At 51.7% G+C, this 26,577-nt stretch overlaps 1 protein-coding gene across 1 annotated transcript in view; it reads right to left on the bottom strand.

Annotated features, from left to right (window-relative positions):
- LOC100901772 (uncharacterized) overlaps window positions 1–26,577 on the bottom strand; it is a 71,158-nt gene that overhangs the window by 14,790 nt on the left and 29,791 nt on the right. Inside the window, exons 3-4 of the mRNA XM_018638868.1 lie at window positions 1,784–1,927; window positions 1,307–1,600 (exon numbers count right to left, since the gene is read on the bottom strand). Coding sequence (XP_018494384.1) covers window positions 1,307–1,600; window positions 1,784–1,927 — 438 coding nt within the window. The remainder of the gene's footprint in view (window positions 1–1,306; window positions 1,601–1,783; window positions 1,928–26,577) is intronic.

The following is a 26,577-nucleotide window of genomic DNA, read 5'->3' as shown; positions in this document are numbered from 1 at the left end:
GGCCGCTCCTGCAACGACGGCCATGGAACAAGGGACCACCAGCTTTCGTCGTGCGCGTTTGTTTTGACTCTCTGTTGCCGTGGATACGACGGATTCATCTTTGGCTCACCGACAAAATGGAAGAGGCTCATTGAGGAATATTTTTGAACCTAATTTCCCGCAAGTCGGATATTGAATCGAAGCGAGACTCCGCTGCGCAACTATTCAGCGGTCAGGGGAACTTATGAATGTCGACAGAGTTTCGTGGACGCATACGTGCGATGTCCTTCTGCGTAAATTGCGATCTCCGTCGAACGGATCTTCAATGATTTTCCGCCAAAGGAAGCCCTACTCTAGTATTAGACACTAAAAGAGTTGAGGGAATTTACGATGTGTCTCCTGGTTGCTTCGAGTGGATCCTTATCGCTCCAGCCGCGTACTCATTGGCTAATATGTGTCTCTCCTGACGGAATTAGCTCGTTCCTGATCGAGGTCGGGAGGCGTTCTTCCACTTGTTCCCCGCAAGCATGGGGGAGCTCTCTTTTCAGACATCCCCGTAGCTCTCAGCAAATGGATCGGAAAATTGGCAACTCCTTCGTGCCGGCATCATAGCCGCTGTTTTTGCTGCTGCGGGCGGTCGTCGTGTTGGTGGACATCGATGATGACCAAAGCAGCTTCGGTTAACCAGCCATTTCTCTCCCGTTTCCCGTAACCAACGCCCATCATGGTCGGGCGAGCGAGCTTACGGGTCGTCTCCCCCCCAAAAAACAGACAAGGTAAAAGATGCGCATAGTGGGATCCGGCGAGTGGTCTAGTGTTTTCATATTGCAACCATAATAGGCGTGGGCGTTCCCTACAGCCGCTGCTGCCGGAGCCTGGAGCTGTCCTCCGTGCGCGGATGAGATGCTACCCACGTTCAGATTGGTCCAAGAGAAGGAATTAACGAATTTGTGAGACCATGTGTATGAAATTCGATGCCTCGCCAGTACGGCGCTCTCTGACGCGGCCGCTTCGACCTTGTCGGGCAAATACACGCCATGTTTTTGCTAAGTCCATCTGTGCGAGGATTTGATTACCTCCCTCCTGGGTCATGGGCTTAGAAGGAGGAGGAATCAAATTCTCATTCTCACAGAGCGTCCTGCTCTCGGAACAAATCATCGAGCAACGAGAGACATGCGCCCCGCTGCAACAAGGGACCACGAGCAACCCGATCGACGATTGATTCGTTCAAGGTTCGATAAACGACGATCTCCCCGCTGTTGCTACCGGGCCTAATGATTGAGGCGCGAGGGGCAAACTTTACGGCGAGCTGTTCGTTTTGACTTACCTGGAATAGAACGTCTTTGTCAAAATCAATGCGTCGTTGGAGAACGCCGAGAAGAATTTCGAGGTTTCGATGATTCGAGAGCGCGGGATAAAGCACGTTGAGCAGGCTCTGATTCTTGATGAGTCGTTCCTGGATTTCGCCTTGTTTCAGAGATAGTTGCCGCTGATGAGAAGCCTTCGTCGGCGCGGGACCGTGAGACAACGATCTCGCAACCGGAGTTTTCGGAGCTAACGACAGTTCGTCGAGTTTGCCGACCGCGCTCTTGTACTGCGACAGAATTCTCTCGAATTCCAGCTGAAAATTCAAGATATGAGAGTGACAAGGAGGCTCCGAGCTGGCGTATATCTCGTGTCTGAAGCGTATAAATCCGTGACTCTCAGGTTTCTTTGAATGATAACGTCGTTTTCTCCCTGGTCATTATTCACATCCAGACGGGGAAAGTTTGCATGCATGCATTAATGGTTGCGGTTGGTATACCTTGAGCGCGTCGTGCAAATTCATGAGAGCATCGTCCGACGTCCCCACCAGTCCGTGTTGTCCGAGACTTTGAATCGCTCTATCGAAAGCTCTCTTTCGTCGGCAGATCGTCGCTCGCAGCTGGGGTTCGCTAAGTATTATCACCTGGAAATCGAATGGAAGTCAATCAGTGAACGAGAATCAATTCTCCCGCTTGGGGAAGATGTTATCGGGGAAGGAATTCCTCGGAAACATTCCGAGCGAGGACTGCAAGCCGATATGTCGGAGAAGACGGCGTCTCGTTTCCCAGACCCGAGCAGACTTGACTGTATATGAGAGTTACATCTCTCCGAGTGACGGAGATCAAAGTTTATTAATGCGCGTCCATAAAGCCGACCGGCAAGCAATCCTCGGAGAGTCTTTCTTCATTACGGAGCACTCTTTCTGCCTTTATTTCTTCAGCCTATTAACCCTCTGCCAGCCACCCAGCTCGCCAGCCATCATGGACTATTACAAACGAGACCGTCGCACTGCAAGAGCGCTTTCTGAGCGAGACCTAATGGAGATTTCCGAGAGAACTCGCTTCTGACTTGAGTTTCGGAGTCAGCTCCTTTCGGTGGGTCGCACCTTGCTTGTCCAGGACTGAAATTCATGAGCAGCAATAAATAAACCAGTGACAGCGAAACTTGAAACAACTGCAGATTGGAATCTCTGCGTCGAACGAAGCAATACGTCCAGAGTGAGCTGTCACGGTCTGGCGGAAGTGGGTTGCCTGACGGCAGAGCTTTCCCCTTGAACTTCCTCCTCAGTTTGGAACCATGTTTTTCATGAAGTCATGAATAATCAGGCTCCGATAAGTTTCATCCCTTCTCCTTCAATCGGAATTTCCGACTTTCGAGCAGAATTCCGTCGGCTACTCTCCCGACTACAGAGTCGATTCGTTCTACTCCGAGTCGTCTCGACCCCGCAGCCATAGGTCTGGTAAGAATGAATAGCACGCTCCCTCTCTCAACTACAGGCATAGAGGGTCAATTTGGATGTTAATCCAACAGCATGCGCCTTGGGTGGGGCTTTGATGATGATCCCAGCGTACACTGATGGATTTGATCATAGGTTTGGTTTTAGTGCTATGAGGAACACGTTTAATGAGGGTGGCAAGCAACTCGGCGCGACGGCGTGCATGCCGTCGAGTATATGCATTCGCCTACAAAACTCTTGAGGGCGCTTCTTATGATATGCGGGTGTGAGCAAGAGAGCTCCTCCGATGAGAAGCTCTTTTGGAGAAGCAGAGACCTCGTTTTCTCTTCAGTATCGTCCACATATATTCAAGACTAGCCGTGAGGGCGCTTCGCGCCCCCACAGCCTTAAGAAAATCGAGTGTTGCTTTTCGTTGTCAAAGGGGGAGGGTATGCAAGCAATAGATGATGAGTACTGATGACATCATAGAAGCAGCTTTGCATTTTGTGAAAAATAACGATTACTGGAGAAACACGTAAATTTCACGGAAAACATGCGGTTAAGCAGTTAGAAAAGTATAACTCGACCTCACTGGAGTGATTGCGCAACGATCGGGAAAATTTGGGGTCCGTTCGTAGGTGGAGAGCGCTAAAAAGTGGTCCGGTGTCAGACAGACATAGCGCTTTTATTATATAGGGGGAATAGGGGGATTCCGCCGTGCTTCTCAGGAAAGGTCCTTGTCGCTTAGTCCCGATTCATGGAGGTCGAATCGTAAACGCTCGCAAGAGAAGTCCCGATAGGATAGCTCGCGCGTTGCTGCGGCTCGAGAACAACAGGAGCGACGGGAGCATTGATTTTTAATTTGTTATTTTTTCCTCTGTTGAAGGAAAGCTGGCCTCGGGGACATTATCGCTGCCCACAGCCGGTCCTCTAAACGGCCGAGTTGGGAAAACTCACTGCCCCAGAGAGGACCGGAAAACGGCAAACAATGAACGCTGAACTTTAAATGGTCCTACAAGAGGTCAGAATTGGAGGACATAAATCTTCGATGGACGTAGCGCTTCCTAATAGTCGTCTCTGATCCGAGATTCCGCCCACTTCCAAGGTTCATATGTTTCTTCACGGGAAGAATATGTCTCGGAGAACAACCTCGCATCGACTGAGCATGGGAAACGATTTTCATCGCGGATTCCGATGGAATTCCGCTCGAAGTCCCGAACGAGTCGTCGCAAGATATCTGGGAGCTTTCCCATCCGTTACTCTCGGGAGCGTAGCTTCCAGCTCCCATTGCGACTTCCGCGTTTGTACTCGCAGCCGCGGCATGGGTGTTGCCTTGTAGAACAGCAACCAAATGATGAGAAGGTACGTTTCCAGCCACCGCGTGAGTGATTTGTACAAGGAACGCGCAGTCGTGACGTCAGAGCACAACGGTCAATCTGTCCTCCGCATATTGTGATCTGCAAGGAGTTCCTTTCAGGAACCTCCGGCGTTCGATGTCGTATCGATCTTACACGTCCAATAGGCAGTCTTGTGACGTTCCACGACACGATCGGTCCGATGAGTGGTTGACAAAGCGGTCAAAGTGGTGGGTCGGCAATGGACCCGCGAAGTCGTGGAAAATTCGCATGGGATATTCGATCGATGTACCTCTGCGAGTAACCAGTCCCTCTCGGGTACGAATGAACTACTTCACGTAGTTTTCATAACGTCACAGAATAGGTCCCGGGGCTCCCGATATCTCTCCGCGTAGATGGGAGCGTCTCTGGAGCTCGTCGTCAACTCTCTCGGAGAGCGTCCGCGAATGAAATTACGCCCACGCCCCCGCATCGGGACCTTTGAATATAAGTAAACTTCGCATTGAGTTTTCTTCAAGACCACGAGGTCGTTCAATCTCTTGTGTTCTGGAGGCTCTTGTCATGCGAGTGCCTGAGCACCAGTATTTTTCCGCCCCGGCTCCCTTCGCACATCCGAGGAGTTCTCTCCATCGATTACGGTCCGTCCGAGAAAAATCTCTCGAGACCTGTAGGAGGCACTCGGGACATGAGATCGCGGAGATTAAAATCTTCACTGACTCTGCCTCTCGGGTTTCCCTTCGATCTAATCGTGAGTTCCGGACGAATGACTCGTCGTCCCGACTGATTTTGACTCAGATATTCGGCATCGATCCTACGAAATGAATGATCCGCATGGCAGATCCATATTTCAGACGTCCAAAACTGTCAAGGTTATCGAGATTCACTTGGAGGCAGTTCCCCTTCTCGATAGCACAATGAAGTTCGATAAAAATGTTTACGAACAGTGAGCTTGACGTCCGCTCCTCCACTACATCTTTGACAACGACGGAAGTCACTTGCATTTCAATGGTTCATGGACTGTTGAATGTATGATCGGGGAATCCGATCGGAGAATATTCTGCCCGGCGATTGCATGAATGGAGCCCGGAGATGCGGTGGTTCGAATCCGCCAGATTCACACCTCGCGTTCCGACGGTCGAATACGTCACGGAGTCTCTTATGGCCGCAAGGCTGGCCGGAATCGAAGGCACATCGGACAGATCTTGTCAACTAGCAACAAAAAAGATCAATCTTATCATTTGGCACAGAGTTGAAGCTCCCTGCGCAATCAATGATCCCAGGAAAATCCAAGTTTGATCGGAGAAAAACACGCATCGATCAATGTCATTAACGGGCACGGAGTGGGTGCGGCTAAGAGATGGTCCAGGAGAAGGCTGCCGCCGCAGAGGCCACCTTCACGGGCGATGCGCCGACGGGCGAGCAAGCGTTCCCTCATCAACTAAGTACCGACGATCCAAGCGACGACTGAGTCAGCCCTATCTCAAACTGCTCTAGAGCGGCGTTGGCGGCGGTCCGAAGTCGTTCTCCTATATCCTTTCATCGAGTGATGGCTGCCGCTCCACTTGCTGGATTGCTGAGCGGGAAACGGGGGCTCAAAGACAGCAGCAGCGAGCGGCAGGTCCCTCTCCTCGACCGTTCCTCTCTGTCGGCTGACGCAACGGCGGGGCTTTTCCTTCGCTTCCCCCCCCTAGTGCGGGGGAAACCGCTTGATGATCAAGTACACTTCTCGTCGACTATAATTACGCTACCGGGGAGAAGGTGGACCGCGTCTGGGTGCCGACAGTTAGTATCAACAAACAACGATGGATCGAAACAAGGGAAAGGTAGTACAAAGGAAATTCTTTGAGAGAGGGGGAGGGGAAGGGGTTTGTGGAGTATCACGCCATTTTTCAAGCTCCACACTCACATTCGACCGATTGCAATTTTCAAAATGGGAAAGCCCATGGATCAAGTGAACAATCCACAATCATAGACCTCGGAGTTAAATTACGTTGAGTCTCCTCGGGAACTGGGCCGTAAAAGTCACTCAGGTAGATGGCCGACTCGAGGTCGACTCCGACGGTCCTCGACAGAGATGCGGATTAAGCAGCGCTTTTGACGGAACACCTTGCCGATAATCGGTCTCAATCATCTCGATCCCGCAGATAGCGACCGAGCAACCGACCGACCGACCCACCGACCGACCCACCGACCGACCGCCGACCGGGCGAAGGTCGTTGCAGTCGCCTAGGAGTCTAAGCTGTGATTCTTAGTCATCACTGAATATTTCACTAAGTGAGTGACTGTGCGGCGGGGCTCGGCGGTTCCTTGCCGGGCAAGGCCCTTAGCTTCGGATGTTCGTCCGTCAAGTTTCTCTCGACTGAGTGAGTAAAAATCACGATCATAACCACCTCGAACGCGTGACTGCTCCGAGAGAAACGGAGGAGAGAACAACCGATATTAGAGTTAGCTCACTCAGTTTTTCTTGCGTCGGCGTCGCTAGTCAGTTCGTCCGTTCGTTCGTTCGTTGGTTCCTTGCTCGGGCCGCTTGCTTATTCAATATTTGAGCCTCCGCTCCACTTGCCCGGTCTCCGCCATCGCTCGGGCAGGTGTCAACGTCGCAAGCTAGAATCTCATTAGCAGTCCAGCTTGTTGAATGGAGTCGAGCTTCGGAAAAACTTCTCCGTTCTCATATGCGAGCACAAAAAATCACATTTCGCATTCGAGCTGTTTCCTGGCTTTCTCCAGAAAGGAAATATACCTACCTATATTTCGCGTGACCTTGGCGGCAAGCAGAAATCTCCCTCCCTCTCCTGCTCCCCAGACCGTGAAGTTGAGCTCAGGATGATGAATTCCTTGTTAATATAGAATTCTGGAGCGACTGGTCGACTTCATTCAAATTCAGGAGGTGAACCGAAAAACTCAATTATGACTCGAGCACACGGAACGTAAATCTCATCCCTGGGTCTCCGGGTTCGGGACTTTTCTGGGTGGGACCAGGGGAGCTGCAGTCGAGCTTTTCTCGTTCGACATGGCACGGGGATGGGTGAGCACTTTCGAAGAGAGGGTTCCCTTAGAAGCTTGGAAGGTAAGCCATTTAATTGTGGACCGCAGCTTGGGGTTTCATGTTGCCTCTACCTTATTAGGGAGCTCAGGAACTTTTGATCGGCGAGCGATTGCTCTGAAGAACTTTTCCCGATATCGTTCGTGCTCAAGCTGCTTTCCGGCGGGCACCGCGGGACGGCAACGCGCTCGGTTTAGATACAGACGCAAGTTCGGTAGGCAATCGTGGACGTCGGCTGTACTCCGAGTATCAATTCGGGGATTCGAGCACGGAGGTTCACGAGAGAAGTCCGACCGCTTCGGACGTGAAGCGGCTGGACTTCTTCATCTACCAGAATCTGGATGAGTCCCCGGCCGAACATTCTCGGAGCAGCAGAAGGTCGACGAAAATCGAGGCCCTTCACCTATGACGCGGAGCGTGAGCGGATGCGACTGAAGTTCGAACTCTTCTTTTCTCGCTGAGACTTCCCTCTGATTCATGAAGCCTTTGCCCTCCGTGATGAGTTCCGGTTAACTACTTCCCTCCGTCCTTCTGGCGTACGGAGGCGAGAAAGAAGGGCGAAGGGGTCGACAAGGAGGCATGCATACGAGCGAGGAGCGCAATCCGAGGGAGCGAACGATGGGTGCTACTCCGCCGAGGGATACGGAGTTTGCCTTTGTTGCTGTCGTCCGGCGGAAGAGATCCGTCTTACGCTGTAGGGAACGAATTCAGTAGGAGCAGCGGCGCCACGATGCCCCTCTCCCCGCTGCCCTGCACAACGGATCATCGTACCCTTGTTGTTTCTGTGTCTACTTGTCCGCTCGGTTTCCCCCTTTCGTTTCAACCCATTCCTGCTTGCGTGCAGCATTCCGGGTAAGCGACTTCTTCTCCCTCTCGTGAGTTCCCCTACGATCTGCCGCAATTCGAATTCCTTCAATTGTTCCTTCTTTCCCCTATGGCAAGTCATATGCAGATCTCAGAGCTTAGGAATACATCGTCCCTGATTCGCAAAGCGTTCGCCCAGGTCTGAATCGAATTCTCGGCTTGGAGATCTGGCTGAAACTCCGCGATGATATGCCCGGGGGAGAGACGCAAAGCGAGAGACGGAGCACGTTTTGAAATATGGAATGCTCCGGCTGAGATTCGCTTTGTTTATCTCAAACTTAAAGACTCCTGTCACTTCGACGATAAGGCGGTGGCGGCGTCGGCGATGGAACCGGCGGGGACCTTTATTTACAAGCCCTGTCAGTCAACTTGTCCGTCGCCGTGCTGCCGATGCCCCCGGCCGCTTAACTGAAGCCTCCCGTCTCGACTCCCCGTCTCCTTTCTCCACCCCGCTCCTGAGTGCGTGAACGCGAATGAGCGTGTTTTACCCTTTTCAGTCCGCGGTCCGCTGCCGCTCAGCCAACCCGTCTGACTCGTGCGTTGTCCGGACCGCCCGGCAACGGCGGCAAGGCAGAAGCGTCCTGTGCTTTCTCCTCCGACCAGATTACCATAACCCCCTCCTCATTTTTCTATTCCCACGCCGCTCCCTCGCTTTCCCCCCAATCCCTTGCTCCCAGCCAGAGACGTCTCTCACGATTTTTTTTTTTTCCGGACGGCCCCTGACTGTATGCTATGACTACAGAATGAGGAGAATCGCTTTCGCGCACCGCACCATTCAACCCGGTTCTTCTCTACCGTCATCGATGAAGTGGAATGACAAGCGTTGGGCGGACGGCAAGACGCCGAGCTTCACTTGCTGGGGGCCCGAACAGCCTTATTGTTGACGGTGACAGAATTGGGACTTTCTGGATTCAGAAAACGCATCGAGAGCTTCACCTGGCCCCGAAACAGGGGACAAGAGAGGTTTGAGGCTCGTTCTGGAGCGGTCACTTTTTTTTCTGATAAGCATTCTGTCAGATGAGTATATTTATTTCATCTTATTTATCCAGACCAGCCGCGAAATCTCGAAATCTGTCTTATTTCATTCAAGTCATTTGGGTTAACTGCGCTCCATCCGCCGCTTCCCACTCAGTGAAACGAAACACAGACGGAATTTGATCACGGATTTTCCCGGTCGATTTTCCTCTTCCATGTTCACCCATGCTGCCTACATTTCGGAGAGAGCGTGATACTCTGCTTATTTAATCTTAGACTTTTTACCATCAGCCAGCGCGAGCCAATCCTTTTTCCCCCTGCAATCGCTCGCTTCGCAATTGTACAGCAAGCTGCTTTTTGAGCCACCACTGGACGCTATACGGCGTGGATGTACGAAGATTAAGAAGAACGAACACAAAATCCGTGACAAGCCGTCTTTTCGCACATTAGTCACTGACAGCGGACGAAGAACGGCGTAGCCACCGAGCTTGCCGACCCCGCCGGCTAGTGGCTTGAAGGAAGAGCAGAGAAAAGAGAACTGAATGGGTCTCTCATAACTCACCACAGGGATCTTCTCGCCAAGGGTCTTACTGAGTGAGTCACGAGTGGAGGAGCTCGACCACAAAATTCTCGAGTTCTTTCAAGAACATCATAGCTTTCTCTCTGGTTTACGCCTTGGCATATCGCTCGCTCGAAATCGAGAGTTTCGAATACCCTGTCGAGGACTCTCCCGGTTTGGAACCTTACAGGTATTTATTCCCCCTCTTTTCTTCCTCCGTCCGCCGCTGTCTTCGCTCTTCGCGCTGTCAGTCCCCTGGGATGAACTGACAGAACTAATTTCGTTAGTTAAGCGAGCCCCACCAGGAAGTATCGTTGCATGCGGCCAAATTATTCTTACGACGACCCAGCAGCGCCTGTTTAATCTGTTGAAATCACTGGAAAATTTCCTGCCATTGTGCGGCTGGAGCAGTTGCTCATAAGTAACGTTGTATAACACCGCCGGCTACGGTGTGCACACAAACGAGTCCTGTCGCCAACCCGAAGCTGCTGCTAACAGTCCGTCAGCGTCGGTCAACACTGTAAACGTTTGCTGCTCATGCTACCATCGCATCCCGGACGGGTCGTTTTCATTATTCAACTAAATTGTCATTTGGAGTTCTGAGCTCTCCGGCAACGCTCCGGAAACTGGGATGGCAAGCGGCCGCGAGGGAATTTTTGGAGAATCATACGTGTTCAGCAGGGTTCTCCCCTCGACGCGAGCGGAGTTCACCTGTTTCCCCCACTCGTTTCGGGGGCATCCGCGGTTCACGTCCCCGAGCCTGGGAGTGGGTTCCTTGACGCATGCTTTCTCGTATTCCGATATGCGGAGCGGCGGCGGCGGCGTCTTGCGGTCAGTGCGAAGTGTCCTAGGGGGAATAGTTGTGCTTTCGGAAAAGCGATAACTCACACAACTACAAGTTGTCATCGAATACACCAACAGCTCATCTCGCGGCTAATGGAGGCGGATCAGCCCGAACGCTGCTTGCAGCGCGTCGAGATCTTCCGCTGAGACAGCAAAGCCCCGCCGATAAGAGTTCCGAAGCGCTGGACTTCATTCGGATGCCGTATACCCTCGAGCATCGGCTGGCTCGGCCTCTCGCAGCCAACCCAACTCGAGATATTAAACGGGAGCAGGGCCACGCAGATAAGGGGTGAACAGAGCTGAATTGTTTTCGTCGCTGGAACGCTTTTTGTCTGGACAATCCATTTCCGCCAAAAGAATCGGACACTGGCGCGATCTCGGGATCCGAGCCGGCCAGACGCGTTTTTTACGTTCATACGTATCACATGGGAAGTTTTCCGTCGGTCATGCTCGACGATTTTGAATTTCGTCCGAAGTACCTTCCCGGATTCGTGTGGGCTCGCCCTCAGCTTCACCGCGCCTCCCGTCATTCCTCTCCACTGGTAATTAAGAATTTTGCCCCTGAATCATATCGAAATTCCGTTTCGAATGGTATTCCTGAGCTGCCCAAGGAAACCGCAACTTCGTGAATGTCCTGGGAACCGGAGCCCTCACAATGCGGGAGCGTAAGGCGAGAAGCGCTTCGCAAATACGTATCCGTTGAAGTATCAACGCACTTGACGGGCCACCGTCATCGACCTCGTGTCAAGAGAAGTGTGATGCTATCATCGAGTGACTATCGAATCGGACATGAAGAGTGCCAAAGAGCCTCATGAATTCCACGGAGCGATCAAGAATTTCATTTCGATACCACCAATCGTTCCAACCAGCGTCGTTTTCTTCTCGCACAAATAAATACTCCAAGGATTATTCAACGTGTTGCAAAGCTCAAGCGGTATCCAAACACTTTTCTCTGCCGGTTTCCACCATATCCGGATTGGAACGGAAGGATCCGGAATTCGAGGAAAAAACAGACGCTCCCGATTTCTCACATTGTCGGCCCTAAGCTTGTTCTGTCATCTAACGAGACAGCGAGTCGATGCTTCAGAGTTGACACTACTACAATGTTTCGAGGAGCTCCAACCCTCCCCCGCGGGAGTTTCCCCGCTACCCCCGGTGCCAGCCGAATCTCGTAGCAGGGAAACGCGCATCGCCCGAGTGATAAATCTCCGCTGACCACGCTCTGGTCCCCGGAAAAGGGCTCGAAGCCAATACATGGAGGCTCTCGGAAAAATGGTCCAAGAATAGTCTTCTCATCGTACGGTCCAAAACATGTGAGTATCCGGGCCAATCTTCGACGGAATTATATCCACAAACCAGTACGTGGGAAAATCAGATGTTCGCCCGGAAAGTAATATGGGGACATTGTTTGCTCAATGAAGTCGCCGGCTTTGAGATTCACCCACTCGCAAAGAGGCTGGGGATGAGATCTTTCGCGTCGGATCGATAGCTGGATTCTCTATTGAAGGCTCCTTTGTCGTATGCATTGTTTGGCGACGACAACTTCGATCTCGCGGAGGGAGGTGACGCAAACATTGGGAGAAATGATTCTCTATTTATCGTAACCAAGTAAAAATAAGCGAAACAATGCGAACCCAAAATCTACCGGGGATTGTCGGTCCATCGACTTCGTCATGACTTTGGGTCCCTTGGGGGATTCCACGAAAAAATTAAGGATTACTCGTTAAGGAGTATCGCTCCCCGACTGCGGTTCTCAACGTGACTCAACTTTCTATTTTCTTTCCTAGAAACTTCGCAGCCGAAAGCGTCAGGAGCGGTCGGCGCGGGCTCGGCTGAGCTGACTAAGGATAGCTCGACTCACGCATGACTCTTTGACCTTTACCACGAGCTGGCAGACAGACGAACGGACGAACAAACCGAGAGACGGATGCGCAGGGAGAAAGGGAAACGAAGATCATAAGGAAAAGATCATGCGATCCCGTTCCCCGAACCCGCAGTTCCCAAGCTATCTGTGAAACCACCAACATTCTTCTTGCACCGTTGACATCGCTGTCCGCTGAGCCCACTCTTGTTATTCTATGGGCTGCCCGACGAATTCGGGCGCACCTCTCACAGCTCACCACAAAGTCATCGTCGCGCGGGAGAAATTCGAGGTCGTCACGAGACTCTTCGGAGGGAATCCCCCGTCGCGACGTCGGGAGGTCGGATATTAATATCGATATTATTCATTAATATTAATTCGATCCGCAATCCCAAAACGATACTGAACCATCGCAGATCGAACCCCTGAGAATTGTTCTCGAGGGACGCTATATTCGCACGGATTGCCCTTCTCCCGAGCGATTCGCATCGGGGTATCCCTTCCGGTGTCAGCTCTCAAAAATCTTGCTGAGAAGAAATCGTACGCGTTTTCGGTGCGCTAATGTCCAAGTTCTGCGACTGCGGTAAGTGACACCAGCGCGGAACGTGAGAGATGCGGAGAACAGGCCGTGGGAATATGATATTCAAGCTCTCCTCTCCATTCTTCACCATTGTGAAGAGTCGTAATTTCATCGAATTGACCTCATTGTGGAGTCCCCGCGCGTACGACGCTACGCTCGATGTCGGTGGCGACCGCGTCGTCAGTCTGCTTAGCCATTCGTTGGGTCGATCGGTCGTCCGTCCGTCCACCCATCCATCAATCCGTTCATTCATCCGAATGCCCATCAAAATATATTTCTTCGGCTACGATTGTTTCTGAGAGAGCGGAAGAATGAACGGGTGAACGTGTCGTAAACTGACAGCTGATCAGTATGCCGGTCAGCAGTTTTCCTCCTTCTTCTTCTCCCCCACCATCTGGGGAGGATTACAGCGATAGATTTTATTAACCCGATGACCAAGTTCGTACACGTGTATGTACATCCGGAACGTACCATTTCGGAAAGCCGAGACTCTGTTGTTTTGCTTAGCAATCGCTCGCTTCCTTAACGACAGCCGACGAGGTCCTTGAGTTTCCCGCCTTCTCGTGAGTTCACTTCCCCGGCCTGCCAGCTCGCGGATACGTCGTTACGGTTTGTTCCTGCGTCTCCTATCTGTCGTCGGGAAGCGCAGCCGCTTTCCCGACTAAATGCTCATCGGTTCCCGTTCACTTTCCCATGGACATAGTTTGCCCCGCGGGGAAAACGGCTCGACTTGCCTCGACTTTTGGGGCCGTACGTGGGGGTTCGCGTCACCGCCCGAGCTATCTGTGCAAATTGACGGCTATTGGTGAAGGACTTCCGGTCCGGCTTCCGCCGATAGTTCCATCGAAGCGAAAGAGAGAGATGTCGTCGCGAGGTGAACCTGCTCCCTTTTTTCCACTCGTTTGTTTTCGTTGACATCCACGAAACCATGTTACGATCGAGCTACTTACAATTCAAAGATTCTACTCTAGAAAAACCACAAAAGCAGGTCTCACGAATAAGGAGAAGGATCTCCGCTGCTCAGACTCGAAAATATTCGGGATGGGCGCCACTGGTTCACCGGTATTTTCCTCCGACCAACAGAAGGATGTAAAGTTCCGGAGGGAGAATTCGAAACAGGGAAGTCGTTGGGATCTCGGTGGTTGAGAGGCGGTAGCAGCGGCGACGACTACGAAATTACATGCGCCTCGGCAAGTGAAAAAGAAGCGCTCTTCGAGGAACAGTGAAGCTGGATTTGATTCCGAAATGCCGCGGTGCTCACAAAAGAGCCAGGTTAGCGCTGGTCGGGTGACTGCCTGTCGCTGTTCTCTCTGACTGTCGGTGGTGGCAGTGGGGATGTGGGGCCGGAGCGCTAAGTCGGCAATTACAGACGATCACGTCCAACCATTCCATTCTCGAGGGTCTCTTTTGTGGTTGAATCTGATACACAGCCCCGTACGCGTTCTCCTCGTGGCCGCTAGCTGCTATTGAAAAGGAGCGATTTTTTATGAGTGCGCGTACAACCCACGCTAAACTGATTCGATTTCACCGCGAGTTCAAGGCAGAAAATACGGAATCGCGCGTCCGGCGAGAGTCGGTCCGGCATCCCTCCCCGTGCGATCACTCGTTTCAAGTCCAGACTCCAGACCCGGACGTGTTGTTCTGATTTCGAGGCTTGACATGGAGAGCCAGACGAGAATCTACGTCGACATTGTCGCTCTCCGAGACTCTCAGAACGCAATTCGTCACGAGCTTCCGTTCGGAAATAAGAAACCGTGTGAAAGTGACAAGCGTTCTGGCTCTCTGGAAGATAACACCTCATTCCATTACATGACCGCATTCGAGCGGAATTATGCTGAGCAAGAGAACAGAGAGCCATGGAACTACCTCTATCCTGCCCTGCAGACAGAAAGCGTTCGTAACACCGATCTGAATAATCGGTGCCTCTGGCAAAAGATACGTCGACTGCCATCTCAAACCGGGGGGTTTGTACCCGTCCATCCGCTCCTGTTCTTGGAAAAACGTCACCCCGGGGTATGGAAGCTCGAGTCCGGCCTCAAATTCTCAGAGCTCACAATAAACCGCTGAGCGATTAAACTAACAAAATTCCAAAGGGATGGCATCCTCTGGGAGCTCGCCTTCCTTATGATGCATCGATCGGCGCTCTTAATTCTCTTCCTTGAAGAACTGACCCGACCGCGAGCCCCGACCCGGGTCCCTGCTGACTTGTGGGCATCGTAGGGTGCGCGTGGCTGATTTACCTACCTGCGTAGATGGATACAAATGCGCTGTCCAGGGTCTATCCAAGGCTGGGTCCTAATTCGGCCGAGCGAATTGCGAGCTCAATAAAACTAATCCACTTATGGTTCCCACCTCACCCCACCTCGAGTCGTTCCCCGGCGCTCCGTGTAGCATGAATTTACGAGTTTGGCCGGCGGATATTCCATTCGGGGGAATCCTCATGTTTGCTCTGCGTCACAACTTGAACGAGGCACCTTGCTTGTTCGCTTTTGGGATTCCTCTGGTTCCCCGGGCTAACTTATAGCTCTCGTTTTTTCTTCCGAAACTCTCGATGGAGCCCGGACTGACGATTAGTTATTTTGTTCCACGCTTGAAAAAAATCCGGGCCGCTTCTCGAGACAGCTCGCCGTGAAGAATCCGCAAGCTCCACAATGACGACAGCCCTCCTTTCTGCTCGGAATTCGGCAAACAGACAACGATCAATAGCCTTGTACCGCTAAGTCGGCAAAATGGTTGGTTGTTGCTCTTAACGGCTGTGCTTCTGCTCCGTGCTTTGCCTCCGACGGCATCGCGGATCTTCCGTCGGCGCCGTTATTTCTTCGGAGTTGTTGTTGTCGTCGGTGACAACGACGACTCCGACGACCGCCGTGATGATGCCGGTGGAAGCGCTCAGACATTACCCAGAAGTGTTCCGACCGAAAGACAAGACAACCCGAACACAACGCGCCAGAAATTGTCTGACACCGTCTCACAGAGCTCCGGCTTCTTCCGAGCAAAATAACTCTCGTGCGCGATTTACGTCCTGAAAATGCGGCATAAATCCCCAAGTACGGCATCAAGCACTCCATTATAGCTCCGCCGGGGAAACCGACTGGTCACTTCCATACTCTCGGCAGAGGAACGGAAACGCATGGGACGCCTTCGATGGGCTTGCTTCAAAATCAAACAGAAATAGATTCATCGGCGGAATCTGAGAACCCCTTGAGTAACTCATCGGAAACCGGCTAAGTCTGCGAATATCACAATCGAGATTCTATTTCGTGCGTCAAGCGAATCATTCAGAGTTACGACACTCGCATCGTGAACAGCAAACTCTTTAGCGCTTGTCCGCATGGCTCCCCGGGAGATTCCCTAGATAACGGGACGTCCGTTTCAGCGAGGATCAATCAATGATTTTGCTGCCGCCTCACCGCCCGTCATCGCGGACTCTTCACTCATAGACCCCGCTGCGCGTTTTTCTTCCATTTGAGCGAGTACTGCACTGATGTAAATCGATGAACACGCTCGAGGAAACGAGAACCCTCAATTTTTTTTCGCAGAGACATCCGATCTACGACCATGGGAGGTGGACTGTGGACGGATCGTAATCTCCACGTGAAAATAAGCGAGTAGAAGGAGAATATGCATGGAGATATCTTTTGTAAGTCACTCTGAGGCGATTCACTAAAAAAACTTCGGAGACTGTATGAGGTAATTGAAGAAGAACAAGACCGAGCCGATTCTGTCGATCGATCTCATCTTATGCGAGTCCACTGCGGATCATATCGACGTTCTTCATAAAATCTGGAAAACCTGCTCAATTTGACAGCGACGAGAAAAAAACCCGTCGAGATCCATTCGAAGGTATAAAAAATCGCTGCTGCCCCACTCTCGTCGAAAAAATCTCCGAAGCGTTGCGTGCAGCTGGGCTGGACGTGCAGATCTTCTCTGCAGGTGGAAATGAAGGGGTTCAAGATCTGTCGTTAGATTTTCTTCAAATCGATCAGAGGACGAAACTCAACCGAGGGATGGAACGCGTAAAGAGCGTTGGCGGGACAGAGGGAAAAAATGGTCAATGAACGAGGCAATGAAAAACTGATTCTCGTCTCGACAAGAGAATCAGTAATTTTTTTCCGCTGGCTGTCGTCCGAACGTGGTTGTTCGGCGTTTTTCCCCCGAGCGTGGAAGAGGCGCAAAAGGGGGTCGCAGAGTTGGGCGTCCGGGGCGCTGGTTAGCTGGCCTTGGGCCGGAGAAGAAGAGCGGGACAAGTACCAGCACAAAAATATCCACCGATTAGCATGGTGAGAATAGCAGATGAACAATCTTCTCTCTATCTCAGCCGGCTACAGAATCTTTCCGAGACTCCTAATGAGGTTTGCCGTTGTTCCAACGACCGAACGCCCGGCCGAACGAGCGACCCACCGTCAGGCCCGCGGAGGGCAAAAAGATTGTTCGATTTATTCATGATCGCTATCAAATGGTGGTCATCACAACGACAGTGTTTTTGATGATGTCATCGTTAAGAAGACGTCTCTCGGAATATCCTCGGCGTGTATATTGGGGGTAATATCATCGTTTATAGCGGGAGATAGTGCCCGAGATAATCGGCTGTGGGTTCGCCAACGAAATATTCATAACACTCGTAAGAAGAAGAGCGAAAAATTAATTGTTCTCGGTTTGCTCATCCGAGAAAGCTCATGGGGAATTCCGGAGACAGATCAATCATTCAGACCTGGGCTCGGACGAGCCCCGCGCTTATCGAGCTGCGTACAACTCGCGCTGCGATTTCGCATCCGCACGCGGTGGCCGCCGTATGATAATGATCCAATGCAGGAAAGTCCAATCGATAGCGTGCCATCCGTTGCCCTGACATTCTGATCTTGAATGATGTGATCGCGTTGCGCTTCACACTGCGAATCACAGCCTTTCCGGAGAAGAAAGCTCCGGGGAATGGGTGCTGGCATATTGAAAACGGAGTGGTCGTTGCTGTTGTTTCCCTTGTTTAACGAGCTCCTCGCGTGTGTTCTCAGCCGTCCGAGTGTCGCTGAACATTTCTAAATTCGTTGTTGCGCCGTCTCATATAATTTTCACCAGCATTATCAGTGACGTTGCTGCGGGTTCTCTGCGGCAAACATCAACAGCGAACGACGACTGCATCATCAGAGACAGCATGGGGACACTCGCGAACCACGAACCAGTTCCATTCGCTCATCCATGTCCGTAGGACTCGTTGATACCTCCATCAGAGAATGTCATTGCGGCGGTCACATTTTCCTCTATCGGTGAATTAGCCAGGGAAGATTTGGTCGTCGTTCGGTGACGAGCTGGAGGTCACCTCACCTTTCCGTTCTGATTCGAGTCAAATCGAACCTGAATGAAGGAGGATTCGACTTCGACCTCAACGTCGTCGTCAAGCACAACAATAGATGCAGCAGGCTGCAATGACAGTCACAAGCTCACTCATATTGAGTTGTCCGTTCGGAGCTTGTCAAGCTTGAATATCTTGAAATCACTTCATTCGAAGTCTGAACCGAGGAAACGAAGCGGCAGGAAATCTCCATGTTGGCCGTGGGTGAACGACGGGACAAAGCAAAGCAGAATTCCGAGAAAAAATCGGCGCTCCCAGACACGGGATATTCCCGGAAAAATGTCACTCATACATTTCTGTTTCGGGAAGAAATCCGGAAACATCGCGGGTCAGCCGCAGAATGCTCCCTCGATGACGGTCGAACGGGAGAAGCCCCCGTGGCGGGGGTAGCGGGTTTCGACTAGGCGAATCTTACTTATTACGTGAGTTTTATTCATTACGTTCCCTCATAGGCTTTTTCCCCATGCGCTTCTGTATGAGACGGATGTCTCATTTCCGGCCCGTCACCGATCAGATGCGGCTGAATGGCGAATGGAAATATGCGAAAACGTGTGCGAAAACGTGAAACCCGTAAAAACGGAGTAAAAAAAACAGTGTGCGAAGAATGAATAAAAACAGCTATTTGTCAAACTGTTACCGAAATGCATAGCGGGAAGAATCTGCGGTCGAAGCGTTCTCTTCTATTTGTTGTGACTGTTTCCCGGAGAATAAACTCCCCGTCAGCATATAGTTTCCGAAGAAGACGCCGACGTAAGTATTCATTCATTTTCACGATGGGTTTCCGTTCCTGTCGGACTCTTCCCAACAAATTAGAAAAGTTCTCAGCGTTTCGATCGCCGTTTTCGCGATGAAATCTAATTTCGAGCAATCAATGGACATCCGCTCGGGGAAGGAAGAGAAACAATGACGAAAGCGATACCATCTGTAGTTAGCGGCTCTCAGAGAAGACATCCGACGATGCCCTCGCCACGCTCCGAGCAGCTGCGGTTGGTCGGCTGGTTGGCTCTCAAACGGACAGAAAAGACAATCCCATTCCAGATTGTCGTATTGTCGAGTCGGTGGCGAGGAACGGAGGGAGAAACGAAAGAAAAAGATTCCGCTCGCTCGCTCGCTTGCGCGTTGAAAGAGAAACAGGTCAAAGGTCCCGCGGGACTCATTGAGCAGCACGCTATTCTCGATGCCAATCGAATCTATCTATTCCTCTATGCGTCTCCTCCGCAACGAACTTGAAGAGAATCGGGTGTCGAGGAGCGTTCCCAAATTGTATTGAAAACGAATGAGACGGTCCTCGATGACGCCGAGCATGGGCCATTTCTCCTTGACCGACAGACGAATATTCTTCGATATTCCAAAAGATACGGAACCAGAATCAGTATCACGATCAACTGATACCTCGGAGCTACGCCGAGTAGGTACCAGGACCGGGTGTGAAAATTCTGGATCATTCGGAAATGTCACCACGCTAGGGATGTCCGCTCGGGGAGTGATCTCGCAGTTCATCTTCTCTCATGGATCATGGACTATTCCCAAGAACCCGAGGGTCGTTCGAGCGGAACACACTCGGTCAGTTGAGGTCGCCAAGAGGTATTCTTCGATTCCCGGTCGGGGTCATACGTCATCGACAAAAGTACCGAGACTCACACAGCAGCCCCGTGCATCCGATCTGGTGTAAGGAACCCATGCGACATCTGATAATGGCATCGAGATATCATAATCGTCGAAATCGTCGCCGGAGGAGAACACTCGCGTCGCTAATGATTTTCAAAATTAACTGCGAAGCGCTTCCGTCTCCCCCACGGGAGCCCCAATGAAGGAGAGCTCGTATCCTCAGTCTGTTTTAGCGCAAAAAGTGGCAGTTTGATGTTAGCCAGCTGTCTCCCGACTTGCCTCCCTGCCTGCTTCAGAGGCTTGATGCCTAAGCGAAAAGAGTGGAATGATCTCGCTTCCCTACTGAGAACCATCTCGAAAATTAGAAAATGTTCCGTGGAGGAGTAGAGATTCGCGAGCCTTCGCTATTGTTCCCCCGCACGCTTATGTCACGGTATTCGAGAATATTCGAAGCGAACTCTCTTGTCCTAGACCGACGTCGCATCCATCGATCCGAGATCCGACTCGCGCATTCGATGCTCTCGATTTCTGCGCATAAATGTAAAGACGAACGAAATTGGAATAATCATGAGATTCCAAGAATTTCCCAACTCAGAATTCGTCTCTCGGAACGACCGTTCGACCCTGGGTCGGTCTGCTGTCAAATACGTGTGGACGGCCGACCAGGGGAACGAAGAAATTCGTTCGATGACAGCTGACATCTCATTCTGCGCTTCTTCTGACGATTCTTGCTGTGCTTGCTCCGCGGACTATCCCGTATGCTGCTCTCAAAAAACAACAGCAGTAGCAGCTGCGAGAACACCGACGACTTCGTCGATTTACGGCGGCATCGCCGCCACCGACGGAAAAACGTTCACTCGGTTCGACTTCAACAATGAGAGCGAAAATTGGCGACCGTAAACTGCTGCTTGTCTTGTCTGGTGGGTCTGTGTAGATGCGTCGGGATGAAAAACGCTTCAATAATAGAAGCGACTATTAGCCGCTGCTTCTTGTGGCTCAGCTCTCGTCACAGTGGCATATATTTAGCAGGTCTCCGTCTGAGCAAACTATTTTCATATCTCAGCAGATGTATCCCTTTGTTAAAGATTGTTTGAATTCCCGTTACGAAACCCCTTCGTTTCCCCGGCAACCAGCCTCACGATTGTTATCCCAACTATCACTTTGTGACGAACACGGAAAATCATCTCGAGAATGCCATCGCTCATGTTGCCGTCACGCGTCCGTGCCGATATGAACACGAGTATAGTCATCCGGTAGAAAATTTCGAACTCCTGCTCTGAGTGAGAGGGGGGTCGAATCGTCAAATGTCGGCTCCATGAATTGGTTCCGCAAGAGCGTTCGTCAGGACTCGCTTCCCTTTCGGCCCGATCGCGACCGTCGCGTTTGTATGCTGCGAACCTGGACTTGATTGAGACGTCTCCGGCTAGATAAACTTAGATTGATTTGTCCGAACAAGAGCCTTATCTGGAGCAATTTTCTCCCCGTCAGCGGAATAATCATCACCGCGAAAGCATGTTTCTGCGTGGTCTTCCGCCGCTGGATAGGTCTTCGTTGTGATCGATTTCCCCACCGCGCGTTGATCTGAGGAGCAGATTGTGAAGAGACGACTTCGCGCGCGGTCATAAACAGCCAAGAAGCTTCCAATTCAAATTTATCAAAACTCGACAAAGACTGGCTTTGATTGATCAGGCCCTCGTTCACGTTGACAGAGATCGCGGAATGAGTTGCCGCGATTTTCCTTTCGGGAGCTCCGTTCTGAAGCCCAGAATCATAACGAAGAAGATATGACCCACCGAAGAAAAAACATCTTCAATCATCGAACCCGCTGAGGGCCATTGTCGACACGCGAAACCTCATGAAAAATTTTCGGTATGCTCGTGCGCTTCTTCCAACGCGGCAGTCAGGACACAGCATTGCTTTATAAATGTGACGAGATGACCGGCGAGTAGGTTGAGTTTTCCTCGCGGACAGCGAGCTTCACTATGAATGAAATGTGAAATGCGATGAAGATGCTTCGTGTCTTCCTTTCGCTGCGAAAGCTACCGAATGAGCGAGCGATACACTCGCACACACGAGGCAACTAAGAGAACAGCGGGAAGCAAAAATGACAGCGACGACGACGGTGGCGGCGGCGGCGAAACCAACAATGGCAACGACGACAACTGCGAGGAAGCGAATATCGTTTCAAACGTCTGCAAAAGACAGTCAGAAATTAATTCCAAAGAAAAACGTGAACACCGAAATGTGTCAGTGGACTTCCCCTCGTTTCAGCTTTGAGAAGTGCTGAATGCCTGTCCCCTCTGGAGTTCTTCCATTCTGGAAGAAGCCCGCCAAGTCAGAAGTACACACACCGAGTGAGAAATTCTCTGTGTTTTTCACAGGAGCTCCGGAGAATCCCAAATCTGTTTGCTGCTTATCTAAAATGGGCTTCCAAGGGTCAACAGCTAGGTACACGGCTCGCCCTGAGTATGTATGACTAGCTTTGAGCGAGACTTTCGGGCTCTTACTGACGTTGTTGTTTGTCAATAACGTCAAGTCGCTGTTGTCGTCGTCGTTGTTGTTGATGTTGTCGTTTCCGTCTCCTTCGCTAGTGGTCTCACGTCATCGCATGAGCCAGTGCAACGTGTCTTCAAGCTCCCGATCACACTGACAACGAATCGCGGCCAATTAAATTCATGAACGCGAGAAAACGGGAGCAATTTGTCTCGGAAACGGCTCCGAGGCGTCGTCGTGGCTCCGAGCGACGGACAACAATCTGTACTTTGAATCGTTTTCTGCGCTGTCGATTGCTCGTCAATTTGCTCGTGCAGCTGGGAGGAACAGTAGCCCGATGCGACGACCGGTTGCTCCTGGCCGAACACATAAAGGGATCACGATTCACGACGACGTCGCTCGGTCATATTGTTCACTTCCGTCTTTCTGGTTCGGCTTCGATGAGAATTTTGTTCTTGCTCCTCTCACGCACTGAACGTCCCCTTTCGGTACACCGCGCAGTGATCCGACCATGTCAGCGACGAGTCACTCCGTGAAGCGGTGGCAAGCCGTGCCCAAACCAAGGCGAGCCCAACCGGACACGGAAAGGCGTCTTGCCTCGTCCCAAGACCGCCGCCGACATAGCCGTCGATGGGTCGCGACGAGCTTCTGAATACGGTGCCGTACCATAATCGACGGCATGAGCATCTTCGGCATGAGAATCATCACGGGGGAGAGTGTCTCGCGTATTTTCCTTCGATCTCTGCCGACGAAAAAACAACGGGGAAATTCCCCGATTCCGCGTGGAAGTGCGCAGAAAAAAATAAACACGATTCACAAGATGACGATCGAATCGGGTGGCTTTGTGACCACTTTCACGCAACGGCACGAACAAACGAGACGAAGCCAGAACTTGAAGCCTAGTGGTACGTGAAAATGTGCAAATCATTATTTGCATTTGCCAGTCGCTCTGTGCCGTTGTAGCTCGCTCATGGGAGAATTCGTTATGAAAATATTCTTCCGTTTTTCTGTGAACCTCTGCCGAGGGTCCGATTCGTTCTTTCAACCCCAAAAATTTGACGATGAGCGACACCAAGATTCTCAGCGTTTGATAATGATCAGTGTCGCCCGGGAAGATCTTTTTTCCTCGCCCTAAGACGTCGCCCATGTGATTCCGCTCGGTTTCTCCTCGCAGAAACCCGTCATAGTGGATCTCACGAAGGCTTTTTGAGATAATTTCCGAAATTCCCAGACATGAATATACGTACTTGCCTCCCGACTCCCGAATCACTCAAGCCCCGAAAATCTCGAAAAGATTTCCAGCTAACGCCAAGCCGCTGTAGGCAATCTTGTCGAGACAAGTTGGTACAGGGCAAGTTGCAGCTCGAAACTTTGGTTTCGGCAGACTTTAAGCTCCGTGTCTCGTTCTACGAATATCCAACGTCGTTTCGTGCCCGCGGAAGAACGAGAAACAACGAAAACATGAAAAAAAACCGACTGCCTGCCAGTCTGCCGCGTTAACCCGCATGACTTGCACGGCTGGTGCCTTCTTGTTGGAGGATTGGCTGACTCGAGCCTCCGTTCCCCACTCGAAGGATGGGCGGCGCAACGGCAGAAAACAATCCTCGTGGAATTGATAAGTCACACCAAACTCCACAGCTTTTTCCCTCTACAGTTCTCCCCCCGTCCCGGTCCGATCGCATCTGCGTCGGTCGTACTTCGTTCGTTCCTATTCGCGGCTCACTGGCGTTGGCTACGCGCTCGTGGCTCAGCCACCTCAGTCGCGACGCATGAGCTCTACGAGATTGGGGTTTCGAGGGTTCCGGGGACCGGGCAGGGGTCTGGAGGGTACAGAGGTTTCGGCAGCCTCGACGGGAGACACGGTCGCAGGCGAACTCGGCGAGCCGAAGGGCCCCGAGGGGAACCACGAGAAGCGAACGTAAGCTGTATTGAGCAGAAGAAGCATAAGTGTGTTGACACTACTGAACGGCGACGATCCTCGACACCAGGAGGCGAACAGCGACGGAATTATCCTCCGTTCAAGGATTGCTCCGTCCTCTCCCTTTTCGACTGTAGCTGTCCCCTTCCGGCAAAGTCTTGCGACAACTGAATCGTTGCTTATTGGAGAGACAGCTCTGTAGCGAGGTGGACGAGTGACGAAGTACACGACGTCTTTGGAGAACGACGCCACTCGAGTAAAGATTCGGCAAACATGGACCGAGGGAAGCAGATAGACTTCGCTCGCCGCATCCTTCAAACAGGCGTAATGACTGTCGTCTGTGGGGTGCGCGGAAAATGAGCGCCACGAGCAGAGCGAGCTCATGGGAACCGACCGTGAGTCATTCGTAGAATGCGGGTCAGATTTTCAGCGGAGACTTTCCGTACTCGATTCAACCTTCGCGACAGTGGGATATCAACAAACAAGGCGATCAAGTTTCACAAGCCTGCCACTTATTTCTTGTTTCTTCGTTGTTCCGCGTCGAATGTTTCGGAAGCTCTCGAGTTTATTCGTTTCCGATATCCGCTATTGGATCCGTCCCAAACTGGGGATGATACTCGAGCTAAGACGATCGGATTTGTGAATCGCAAGTCTAATTATTTCCAGCGAGCTGCCACAGCGGAAGAGGACACCACAAAAGCAGGGAGACGGATCGGGGAACTGAATTCATATCTCTGAAGCGCGAATTAAGATTCTCTCCTCCGGCTCCAGCAGTTTCGTCGAGTCGTTGCCTTCGCCACTTTTTTTTCGTGATCATGAGCAAGGAATCCCGAGTTCTTCCTCTCGAGAATGGGCGGACTCTGCCGGGTCGTTGTCTGCTCGTTCTCCTAAGACCGAGTTGGCCGGTCCGAGGATACTTCGGGGATACTGTTTGGGTGGATTGAATTTTTGCATCTTAGAGAAGCTGCAGCTGATGTTCGTAAATCTCCCTAAGAGCCTCATCGTTCGTTGTGTTTCGTTCTTTCGGCTTTAAACCAAATCCGCAGCCAAGCCCTTGCCCTCCCCGACGGACCGTCTGGTGTTGCGTCGAGGGGACTGCTCGAGACGAGGGACGCAGAGATAGCGGACGGACGTACAACGAAAGTAAGTGACAGCGAACTTGAGAGCGGGAAAAAAGCAAACAGAAAGTCTTGTCCAGCCGAGCTCCCGGCGACTCGTCGGTCGGTCGTCTCTAGTTCCTATTAGCAGTGCTGTGGATGAATCTGGGAATCAGGCCTCGTAATCCCAGATTTCGGGACGCACTTTGCTAATTACGGCTCCTCAACGTAGTTGAGACAAGATACCTGTCCGTATGGTCCCATGCCAAGCCCCCGACTCCCGTTGCCCTGACCGTCAGCACCGAGCTCTGGTTCAGAGCTCACAATTAGTCAAGACGCACTCAGTCATGTTCTCTGCTCAGACGTTGAGCTCGGATCATCTGCGAGGACCTGGGATGTATCTTTGCCTTGGATATCCCGGACTGGATACACGACAACAAGTAGTCGACCCCATCGCCTGATACGCGCTTGGGCACCAGAAAAATTCGCTCTTGGTCGTCTTGCTTCTCTCTCGGGCGTATCTCCCGCTCAAAGGCCGAGCCCGACTCCACAATCTAGCGGGGGGTCAGCCAAGCGGTCCGACATTCGATCGGCCGGGCAGGGGGTAGACAGACGCAGGAAAACAAGTGGAGGCGCCACCCGAAGAGGGAGAGCAACTGAAGGACGTCACGAGATGACTATTCCAGCGGAGGAATCCGTCGCGTTGCGTCCCATTCCCTAATTGCTGTTATCATCATTCGATGTCCTCCTCGAGACCGCTTCGTAAAGATCCGGAACTCTTCTCGGTCCCGGTCGACTTCGTCATGACCATCGTCCCGTCGACGCGACGCCCGCAACGACCGACCTCGGCTCGGAGCTGCCTCCGTGTTGCTCTCGCCTCCATGGATGCATTTTCTCTGTTTCAGGCACGGTGTAATTAGTTCTATGATGCCAACAAAAAGATGCGTGCATGCAAGCGTGCCTTGGAATCCCTCAACATTCCCACCGCAAGAATCACTATCTTGTACACAAGTCTTACAACTAGTTCGGCAGACTGAGGAAATTCTCGTCTATTGTGCTTTCCCAGCTCGTTTGCCCACCGCGCTCATCACAGTCTGATTATACGTCAGAAGTTAGAACCTAGAGTTGTAGAAATAGCGAGCTCTCTCACATCGTATACGTGGGCTACTTCTCCTGGCGAAGCTCACTCGCGTGGAAGTCGAGGGCCGGACAAGGTTTCAATAACTGAGGTCGCCAAAATAAGCCCGAGATGACAAGGGAATGGCTCGCATTGTCGGTGATGGAAGGGGTTCTTTGGATCTTATGGAGTCTTCAT

The sequence above is a fragment of the Galendromus occidentalis genome, unplaced genomic scaffold (genome assembly GCF_000255335.2).
Source record: "Galendromus occidentalis unplaced genomic scaffold, Mocc_1.1 scf7180000077191, whole genome shotgun sequence".
NCBI classification, from domain to species: domain Eukaryota; kingdom Metazoa; phylum Arthropoda; class Arachnida; order Mesostigmata; family Phytoseiidae; genus Galendromus; species Galendromus occidentalis.
The sequence above is the reverse complement of the archived record's forward strand: the minus strand, read 5'-3'. Positions and strand labels throughout refer to the sequence as shown.